The sequence below is a fragment of the Solea solea genome, chromosome 18 (assembly GCF_958295425.1).
Source record: "Solea solea chromosome 18, fSolSol10.1, whole genome shotgun sequence".
NCBI classification, from domain to species: Eukaryota; Metazoa; Chordata; class Actinopteri; order Pleuronectiformes; family Soleidae; genus Solea; species Solea solea.
In genome coordinates, this window is record NC_081151.1 from 13812318 (window position 1) to 13824090 (window position 11773).

The 11773-nt window shown below is 43.0% G+C and overlaps 1 protein-coding gene across 1 annotated transcript; it reads left to right on the plus strand.

The window, feature by feature from the left end:
• Nucleotides 1-628: 628 nt before the first annotated feature.
• Nucleotides 629-10718, plus strand: LOC131444880 (basic salivary proline-rich protein 4-like). Its single transcript, XM_058615578.1, has 4 exons — nucleotides 629-887; nucleotides 9301-9396; nucleotides 9458-10194; nucleotides 10575-10718. The coding sequence occupies exons 1-4, from the start codon at nucleotides 629-631 to the stop codon at nucleotides 10716-10718; spliced, it is 1236 nt and encodes a 411-aa protein (XP_058471561.1).
• The last annotated feature ends 1055 nt before the right edge of the window (nucleotides 10719-11773 follow it).

Genomic DNA, 11773 nt, shown 5'->3' on the forward strand with positions numbered 1-11773 from the left:
GCTCAAATTTTATTTCTCTATATTCTCCATAAGGAGGCACAGATTTTGAGGACTTTATCACTGGTGTTATGTGGTGGTAAAGTGATGAATAGCAATACTTTATACAGTAGCTTATTGCTGTTTTGTTTTGTGAAATAGTGAAATCTTTAGTGGTGTTCACCTTAATTTGGATATTTAGTTTATTTTTTTAAATGAGGTTTTCTTCTTTATAAATCTTTTGTGTTTTCAAATAAAGTAATGCATTTGTTAATTAATTTGCCTGTCTCTAGTGCGTGTGTGTGTGTGCGTGTGTGTATGTTCATTTATTTATCAGCAACATGTGATATGGTTTTTGTTTTCGGGTCCCAAACAAAATTTTGCTTAGGGTCACCAAAATGCTATGGCCAATCTCATTGCTGTGTATGACCCTGCCTGCCCTCTGGATTAAAATAATTATACTTTGAACTGAACTTAAGCTTTCGTCTTCTCTGCATTTGAGTTATCTCTCTCAGTGCATGTTACAATTTCAGTGCCTCATACAACCACACTTCTATGAAAATGTACTAACCGTTTAAGACAATCAGAATTTCTCTAATAAAGCTGAGAGCACCGCTCACATCATTTACTTTCAAATACAGAAGATGTCGGCATGTCTGTGTCTCCTCTGATGATTTCCTACGTGTACTGGGCTTCCATCAGAGCAATTCCCTTCCACTCTTCCACTTACGCCACTCCATTGCTTGTCACTGGACACCGGTCTTCACCAAGGGCACCGTGGCAACGAGATCCACAACCACCACCACCCCCACTCCCACACACCCCCTATCCTCGGCCCACGGCCCGGAGCCCAGACAAGTTTTCAGGGGCAGAGCTGATCGATAAAGAGAGGCTAAGATATGCCATTACAGGTGAGGCCATCCCCTGTGCCATCCTAGCCGCTCTTCACCACAGCTATTTGCCCATTCAGCAATATCTGCACACAATGGAGAGGGGGTAAAAGGAGAAGGGTCACTTATTCTTTCAAGTGTTTTTTTGAGGTCCTGGGAGGATTTAGGGATCGTTAGGGCATCTATCGTTGGTACACCACACCCTGACTTGACATTGTCTGTGGCTTGGTCAAATGAAATTGCATATCAAACTCAATAATCCCAATTTCACTGCTATACTTTACAGCCACAGCCCTTTTTATTGCTACAAGGAGCAGTGCTTCACTTCTGAACGCTACAGTCATGTTGGATTGTCAATTGTCTGCCCACAAAAACACCTCCCTCCCCTCTGCATTACCTTTCCAAGTCTCAACAGTTAGATGAATCCTCTGTCTTTTTCTCAGCACGTTCTCCATTTTCCTTCCCGAGGAAGAGCCAAACAAATGTGTAGTGCAGTGCCTGTCAAACGTCCCTGTGTCCTTTAAAGTTTGACTCAGAATAAGAACAGTAATAATGGGTGGTGTGGGAGTGGATAGTTATTGCTGTTAAAGCAAAAGATAACTCTTAATGCCAGCGCTAATGGGCAAAAAACACATTCCTCTTTTTTATCTAGAAGAAAGAGCGCAGTTAAGAGCACTCGTGTAAAGTCCCTGTGCGATAAAGAGCCCCGACTGGTTACTGCTCGCATCTAATAGCTGAAGCATCACTGTCAGCTAAGTGGCATGGCAGAGCTGGTTGACAATCCGCTTTACTTGCTACCTTTGCTGAAACTGAGGTCAACAGGGTTTGTTAAGCATATGAAGGGCAGGAAAGGAGCTGTGACAAAAAAATAATGGACATTATTTTGCATGGCGTTGTAAAATTTACTGAAAAAGCAGAACGTCTGTATGTGAAGCACAAAAACATTTGACAAGGTATACTTCAGGTTTTTTGAAGGTATTATTCAGGTTTTGACCGAATCAATTGGTTGGGCCAATTAATCAAGCTGATAAATAATTGGCATTGGCCAACTATTATTTATTACTCAGCCAGTTATTACAAATGACACATATTGGTTCTCAGAAATTTGGTAAATTTCAAGTCACTAAAATATTTTTTTCCCCAAAGGTTTAGCTCTGTTAGTTGTTTGATGACCTGTTTCATGTACTTAATATTTAGTTTATGCATTATTTCTATTTCACTGCACTGCAGACATGAAATTTAGATGGAAGAGACATACCATCCATTTGTTAACATTAAAAAGTAATATTTTATCAGTTAGAGGAAGAAAAAGGAAGTTTGTTAAACATAAGTGTCAAATAAATTGGCATCAGTTATTGGATGTTGATTGCTGTGATTTGTAAAAATCAACATTGGCCATAGAAGAACTAATATCAGTCGACATCAAAGGTACTGACATTATGCATGTCCCCTGTGCTGGTAACCAGTTCATGAAAGATTTTAGCTACTTAACAAAGGGATCACCTAAAAAAAATCTGCACCTGTGTGATAAGAATATCATACATTATTTTGGCTTTATTTTCCATTAGATAATTGAAGTTTGTAAACAAAGTTTGCTTATCAGAACACTCAAGCTGCTGGTCTACTGCTGCTTCGTTGGGTGCGTTTTTAAGCTTTATTCAACATTTCTTTGGCACAACTAGAGTTACAATAGACTTACAGGTACTGTGGTGAAGTTTCCTAGTGTGCTGGATAATCTATATAGCATTCAGTTAATGTCAACATTTAAAAGAAAAGTCCATTTAGGGCTTTTGTAAAGTCCCACATTTTCCTGCCCCAGCTGCCATATTTTTTCACATAATGAATGATTCACTGCAACTGATAGATCCCACCTCCTCAAGTCTGCACTCTTATTGAAGCTCTGCTCTACAAACAAACCTGACAAGTACATTTAGCGACAAATTACTGACTATACTGAAAAATAACAAAGTTAATGATTTTTCAATGAGGACAAGATATCCAAAATGATATAGACCAACAATTTACACCACAATGTAGAAAGTCACAAAATAACAAATCACTGATGGAGTGAGTGTTACATAAAGTGATGGAAACTTCAATGTGGCTGTGAAATGTCAAATTGACAAAATAAATGCACTTCAAAAACCTAAGCTTTGCCATTTAAAATGCCATATTATTACAAAGCATAATATTGTATTTCATTTTTTTTTTATTAATTAATTGTTTATTTATTTATTCATTGCATGAGTTTAGCTTGAGATTCTTCATTCGTATCGCTATGAAAGAGGGGAGGAAAACATATGTAGGCAATGTGCATTTTGTTGCAATTTGAAGGCTTACACATGAAATGTAATTCTAACCTATATCCTCTGTGGTCACCTCCAATATCAGCATGCTTCAACCAAAGAGCCTGCCTGCATGCCTGCTCGTGTCCTTGGCTGACTGGTGACAGAGGACATGTGGCAGGCCAGGTCAGCTTTCAGGGGCTAGTGGCTGGAACTTGAACTTCTATCATTCTTTAGAAGCAGGAGAGCCCCTCAGGGAGGCTCATATCAATGGGGGCCTCTTCCTTTCACTTTCACTAAAGGGGATCTCTTGTACTCAAGCTAAGGAGGGGGGGGGTCATCAAACAGTAGCATGGCTGATTTGGTCAGTGTCAAGCAGCTGTGTAAATGATGACATATTCACATAGACATTATGCAGAGTGCAAAATGCTGCATGCCAATCAATAGCCAACGAATGAGTCAAGGTCAGAAATGCTGATAGCTTTTAGCCCATCAATCATGATCCAGGCAAAACCAAAATAGTTAATATTTGATGACAAAATATACTGTTTATGGTTCTGAATTGGACAATTATGCAGAAGAACATTGATACCCAGCACAGTCAAGTGCAGAAATTAATTAGTAATTAATTCTAGTTTCTCTATTTTAGGGGCTGTCCACAGGAAAATAGTCAATCATCTTTTGGCTTCTCCCTTTAGGGTCACGACATTGGAGCATCGACATAGATCTCCTCTCCCTCATTTCCTCTTCTGTTACACCAACTGTCCTCATGTCCTCCTTCACAACATCCATGAACCATGTCTGTGGTCTTCCTCTTCCTCTTCCTACTGCTTGGCAGCTCCATCTTCAACGTCCTTTGTCCAATGTAATCACTATCCTCCTCTGCACATGACCAAACTATCCCAACTTTGACTCTCAGTTTAGCTCCAAACCATTCAACCTGATGAGATTAGGTGAATCTTGTGTTTGTTTGTTTTTATCCACGCAGAAAAAGCATTTTTGGAGCACCGAAACACTATTTTTGGAAAATTGTAGTGTATACTTGAATTTGAATAAAGCTTTCTTTAACATTTGGCATTTGTAATTTTCCATATAGAATAGGTGAATATATATATATATATATATATATATATATATATATATATATATATATATATATATATATATATATATAAATATATATAATAAAAATACAAAATTATTTAAAAAAAAATGACAGTGACCATTGTACTTGTTTGAAGCGTCTCGCAGAGAGAGGAATGTTTGCTCCGAGGCCGTGAACACTTCTCTTTTACTTCCACAACACAATCACAATTCCACATCTGTCCTCCTCCTCTCCCTCATCATCATTTACATTTTCAAATCTGCATTTTTTCATATAGATCCCACCTTAACTCTAATTTTAATATCACTGTTATTTCCCATGACACCTTTTGTTTTATTATACATTATGAATTTTTCCCTCTCTCTGTCTCTCTCTCTGTGTTAGTCCCTCCCCCCACACCCCTCTCTTTCTCTCTCCCTTTCCTCTTCTAATCCCTGTGCCCACACCACACTTATGAGCTGAAATATTTTATCAGGGTGGAACCCTCAGTCAAACTTATCATTTTAATCTTATTTCAATAAAAAAAATAATCTCTCTTCTTGGCTGTTTGACAGCAGCTAATGGTTTTTCGTTATCGTAAAGGAAACTTTGAGGGTGATAGACCGACAAAAAATAAAATGCAAAAATCCCTCCTGTATATTCCTCCCAAGATGGTTCATAAAACATGCACCAAGAACAGGTAACATATGAGGGGAGAAGACAGAAGCCTGGAGACTAAATCCATGCATGTGTGAAGATTTACATATTCCTGTGGCCTTCGCAGCTTGTATGGCTGTTGTGGAAGCTTCTATTGTGATACCTTGTTTGTTCTCACCGCTCAACTTTCACTCTCACTGGCTCAAATATCACTATTCGGCCTCTGCTTTTATCCAAAAGTTATGAACTTCATTATTTTCAAGTCACAACATGTGAGCACATCCACATGTTTCATGACAGATGTGTTTCCCTTCTTGGCAAGAGTAGTGCCGAGTACAATAGCAGTAACTTTTCGTCAAAGCTGCAGTGTGTAACTTTTTTCTGAACATTAGCACTACAATATTGCTTTAGTGAAATTCCTTCACTGCAGAGACTGTATACAGGTTTTTGCTTTATGATAACTTCTATTTTATTTCCTTAGTCACCCTGGCTTTCTTCATTTGGTCTCTGTTTCTGTTATTATATACAATGTAATGTATACTTATTTCCTAACCAATCCAACTTTATTTTTAAAGCACTTTAAAAACATGTGACCGAATAGACCTAAGAACAAACAATAAAACATACAATAAAAGTAAGTAAGTAAAAGAAAGTATGAAAACAACACAAATAAACAAGTCATACAATAAAACTATAAAAAAGATAAAAACCAACATCTCATACTGGGTCGAAAACCAAAGAGTAAAAATGGGTTTTAAGATGTGTTTTAAAAGTCTAGATTTGGGTATCCGTAGGAGCAGCTCATCAGCTGACCTCAGAGACTGGGCAGGAGTGTAGGGATTAAGCAGCTCATAGAGGTAAGGCGGGGCAAGACCATTTATGGATTTAAAAATAAATAAAATTATTTTTAAATGAACTCTTACGTGCTCCAGTTAAAAGACACACAGCAGCGATTGGACGAGCTGGAGACGTGAGAGGGATGTCTGACTGACAATCCATTAAAGAAGTATGGATTACTGTCTACAAGTGCTGTGTTGCAAGGAAAGGTTTTACTTTGTTTATTTAAATAAAATCTTTGCGCATTTAACTTCTCCAGTTTTTGTGTAACAGCATTACAGCACCACGTATGGGTCTGGCATATGTACTACAGGGTTAAGAATCGTTTTGGAGCTTTCGTGTAGATGAAGATTTTCCCTGAAAGGATGCTGTGTTTATGGAAATCTTTTTCAAAATGACAAAGATTTGTTTTTTTTGTTTTTTTTAACGTTGGATGAGGCCTTAGCCTAAAAAAGACTACTGAAACCAAACTATCTTTTTATTATTTTAAAGCAATACATTCATACATTTGTTGTGTTTTATTCAGCTTCAACCAATAAACCCTAAAGTGTCTCATGTGCAAAAGCCTTAATGCTGCTGTTGATGTTATTATCCTGCCTGTGTTTGGACTCCATGAACAGAAATACTGTGACATTCTTTGTAAGCTCCATCCTTCATCTGAAAAAACATCTCATGTCATGTCAAATGTTATCAATTTGCAGATCTGTCACTTTTCCATGCATCTCAGGAAGCTTCTCCTCACATAGGAAGAAAGAACGTGGATGAAGATGAGGAGAGTTTCTGTTTCAACTTCACTATCCCTGATAGATAACAGATGTTAACAAATTACAGCTTTTTTCTTTCTCAACTTCTTTCTTTCTTTTTTAATTGTGGATAATTGTGGCAACACAGGGGTGGCAGCAGGGAGGATCCTGGGTCACTGATTTTACTCCGGGCAGGGGGGGAAAAGCCTGATGGGAATGCCTGAGGACCCAAAGAACATCATTCACATCTCCCCATAATCATCAAAGCCATGCTAGGATGCCTCCTTAATTTACATAATACCGTCCCTACACTTAACTCCTGCAATCCATCACGACCGGGATGAGGGGATGAGGCCCTCTTCTCCTCTGTTCTCCTTCTCCCTCCGTTTGTCTCCTCTTCTTCTGATTGTGTCTGGTGTTTATCTGCCCAAGCACAAAAGATTGATTCTCCACTGTTTCTCCCCCTTATGTTCAGCAGATATGAATTTTCACGGGATGATGAAGCACCGCGTCAGCTAATAATAAACAGAAAACACATATTCAAAAACAGAGAGGGGAGAAAGGCAGAGGGAGGAGGGGAGGCATCTGTCTGTGCTCAGTTGATGAGAAGAGATTGATGGTGTGGGGGTGAGAGAGTGAGGGAGGTACTCCAAAGAAAGTCGAATTAAAAATGTCTCCTTCATAAGATGTTGTGAGTTTCACTGTTAAACCTGCAGTGAGACAAACCAGATGACAACGTTGTGCTTAAGTATGATACACAGAATCTGACACAATATGAATAATGCAATACAGTGAGTGATAGGAGATCATTCACTCTCACTCATTGCCTACTGTTTTATACTGCTCACGAGGGTTGTGGTGGGGAGCTGGAGACAATTCCAACTGACACAGGGCAAAAGGTGGTGTCACAACCCTGGACAGGTCACTAGACCAGAGACAAACAGTGATTTACTGCCACAGTCAATGTAGAGTGTCCAATTAACTTCTGCATGTTTTTGGACTGGGAGGAAATGGTAAATGGTCTGTATTTATATAGTACAGTCTGTCCACACGTTCACATTCACAACGATCAGCATATAAACTAGTGCAACCTCCCAGTTGACTTACTGTTGCCCCAGTAAAACCTGTACCTGCAGAAAACCCATGCACACACAAGCAGAACATGCAAAATTGAACCAGAATGAAACCAGTGACCATCTTGACGTGAGGCAACAGCACGCAAAATATCATGTAAAGCATTGTTATCGACTGCTCGACTCCATGGTTTCCCAACAGGAACACAGTGAATTCCAGGGTGACATAACTCCCAGTTCTGACTTCTAGGTTCTGATGTAAATGGAACACAGCATTAGCCCTAGGGTTTCAGCTATGAGAGCAATAGTAGTAATACCTTTTTTCTTACTAGCCTGTGCTGGCCCATTTCAAAAAAGACCTAAAGTATGAACATATTGTTTATAGTGTGTAAGGTTAATCCAGATAAAAGCAGCTATAGATACATGTAAACGGTAAATATAGATTTTATTAGCTGCATTTCTGGCAGACACTCACTGTTTGGGACCACACTAGAGAACATTAGTATTTAACCACCAGCAATCAGCTGGTTTGTATTTGTCCTTTACACTCTTGTTCTGGTCTAATGAAAGTTCCATACAAAGAAAACTGCTTTTTGCTTATAAATATCTTAAAATACATGTGGTGAAAGCTCAAATGTCATTGACAATGTTGTAGAATTTGAAATTTGAAATTACAATATCAAGCAGCTCAGGCCTTTATCTTGTGAAGCTGTAAATCAGAGCAGTGTCGGGGAGCTGTACGCTGTGTCTGCTAGCACACGGGGCCATGTCTGGTTCACAGAGGACATTACCATAAGTACCATTACTGTCAGAAAGCATGAGATCTGTATCAGTGAAATATACTACTGCTGCCGCTCCAACATCTGCCTTGACTTACAATGCCCCAACCCTAATACTGACATTTCCAGCAACCCACACCCATGATGCAGTTTGTAACCAGAAGTAATGTGGCAATATGTTGGAACACCACGGCATGACATTAATTCAGTCAAAACCAATACAAAACAATGGAGAGATTCAACACTGGGGTTTGACGTAACAGTGCTTTACATGAACACATTTTGATAAACCCTTTTTTTAAAAAAAAAAAAAACATTTATTGTTCAAATATTTTCATAGTAAAATATATTATTTATACTCTTGATGTTGAACCCCAAGAGCCATTTTAGGAATTCTGGAAGCGCAGTTTCACCCAGAGAGCAAATTTGTAGTGTACGTCATTTATGTAGTGTTTCTGAACATACTGTAATGTTGTTGGGGAGATGGGGAGTGAGCGGGGAGGAGGAAGGGAGGGGGAGTGAGAGAGAGAGAGAGAGAGAGCGAGCAAGAGAGAGAGGGAGAAAAAAGAAGAGAGAAAGAGATCGAGAGGGAGAGAGAGTGAGAGAGAGAGAGAGAGCAAGGTGGACAACAGTATAATACGTGGGTTAGTACCATTAAATTGAAATTATATAAAGTAGACAGAACATACCTGATAAGACAGAACCAAGACAACTTAAGGGTGACATTAGTGTGTTTGTAACAGGTTAATAACATTAAACCGTTGAAATTATTTAGCGTATACAGAACATACTTTCAGATACAGTTTATATAGTAATTGTTAACGACCACATCAAGAGAGTATGTCCGGGCTTACAACAGTTATATCAGTTAAATTTAATTTATCTTAGCGTGTTAGTGTGTGTGTGCGTGTGTGTGTGTGTGTGTGTGTGTGTGTGATCGTGCATATCAGTGTATATGTGCAGGGGTTGTCATTAGGTGTGAATGGAATCTGGGTGGGGGACCGTGCCAATGTCCGGCCCGTCCCCAGCGACGGGCCGAAAATCATCCAGGCGCCTAAGGCGCCCAGTAGCCGTACAGGGCAGGAGAGGCCCACAGCCACCACCCCCAGGATAGCAACGCATCCATCCCGCAGGGGGCCAGTCGGAGGAATGCGGGGGGAGAGCCCCCCCCACCCAAGGTCAACCCGAGGGGGCCGACGGCGACAAGACCACGGACAGAGGCCGAACCACCCCACACCCAGGCAGGCCGCAGAGGCCCAGGGTCCCCGCACCCAGAGCCCGCCAGCGCCCAAGGGCAGGGCCAGCCCACCACCGGGGGGAGAAGCGCCCCCCCCAGACCGCCCACCAGGGAGGCACGGCCAGATACCCACCACTGCCACCCCCACCGCCCCCCAGAAGCCGACCGCACGCCCCCCAGCCCAGGGAGGGACAGGCGGAGGCCCGCGTAGGGCCACCAGCCAAGGGGGCCCCCAGAGACGGAAGAGAGGCAGACTCCCGAGCCGGTCCAGACCCCCCAGGTAGAGGCAGGGCCAGTGGTCCAAGGACCCGCCGTGCCCAACCCCGCGGTGCCCCGGAGAGGGGTCCCCCAACATCCAGGAGCATCTGCGCCCGCCGACGACCCCCGCCGGGTAGGCAGACTGCCGCCCACCACAGCACCTTCAGGGAGGTGCGTCATGATGAGCCACAACCATGCCTCCCGGACACCCCCCAGACCGAGCGCAGGGGATCCGATCCCCCACGTCCAGTGACGCCTCATGGCCACCACTGCTGCCCTCACCCAGACCGCCAGTCCCAACACGGCCAGGGGGTGAGCAGGAATCGAGCGCTCAGGAGTGCACCCGCGACCACCCCCCCCCACCCCAGCCCACCGGTGAGTGATTTGGAGGTGTGTGCGTGTGTGTGGTGTGTGATACGATGTATGTTGGTATCTGGGGTGTAGTTAAAATGGCGGAGGGAAATGTGGCACGGGCGTCCCACTGTTGGCAGACAGTGGAGCCGTCGACGTGTCTCTCGCCCACCAGGCCCTAATGTCTAACATGCGATAAAATTTGGGGAAGAGTGGCAGATCATCGGGGGGACGGAGAGCGGCCCCATCATGTGATGGTCCCACCCCCCGACCCCCCATCAGCTCAGCCACACCCCCCCGGTGCCCTAGATCTGTGTGTTTAGATGTATCATCTGCGGTGGGGGGGGCGTAGGGGGTGGGCAAGAGTGCCCCCCCAAGTAGGTTGCCAGCTTCCTGACTGGCAGGGCCATATGCCCCATTCCCACCCACCCCCGGCCAAGAAGGGAGCAACCCGTCCAGGCCAGGGACACGCCATGGCATCCCATGAGTGCCGCCGGGGCGGAGGACCAGATACCCCCACACCCGATCAGAAGGTAGGACCCCGGTGAGCACACCAGCCCCGACGAGGCAGGACCCACACCCAGGCCACCACGGCATTACTGACGGCAGCAATCCCCAGACCCCGGCCCCGCCCACAGCCCAGGAACAGTCCAGACCAGGCCCACGCTCCACCCAATCTCCCATCCCAAGGGTCCCCAAAGCAAGGCGCCCCCCCGCGTGCCTCCCACATACTGTAATGTTGAATGATGCACAGGCTCATAAGAATCAAATCTTTGTGCATGGTCAAAAAAAATGCAGGTCTCTCTTGATGAAATAAAAGAAACAGTATCATGTAAGGTGTCAGTGTCAGTTTGGAGTCCGGATGGAAGAAATAGACTGAAAAAGCCATAAGACTATAGTTACACTCTGTTCAGGCCTTCATGTATAATGCCACACATAGTATAGGTTAAGCAGGGACTGATACATTTCAAGCACTGACTTCAGACTACTACTGAAACCTTTCACATATACTACTGAAACCTCTCGCATATACTAGTGAAACCTCTTGCATAGTCTAGTGAAACCTCTCGCATAGACTACTGAAACCTCTCACATAGACAAGTGAAACCTCTCCCATAAACTACTGAAACCTCTCACATAGACTAGTGAAACCTCTCGCATAAACTAGTGAAATCTCTCACATATACTACTGAAACCTCTCGCATCGACTAGTGAAACCTCTCGCATAGACTAGTGAAACCTCTTGCATAGACCACTGAAACCTCTCGCATAGACTACTGAAACCTCTGGCATAGACTAGTGTAACCTCTCCCATAGACTACTGAAACCTCTCACATAGACTAGTGAAACCTCGCACATATACGACTGAAACCTCTCGACTACTGAAACCTCTCACATATACTACTGAAACCTCTAGCATCGACTAGTGAAACCTCTCGCATAGACAAGTGAAACCTCTCGCATAGACTACTGAAACCTCTCGCATAGACTACTGAAACCTCTGGCATAGACTAGTGTAACCTCTCCCATAGACTACTGAAACCTCTCACATATACTACTGAAACCTCTCGCATCGACTAGTGAAACCTCTCGCATAGACTAG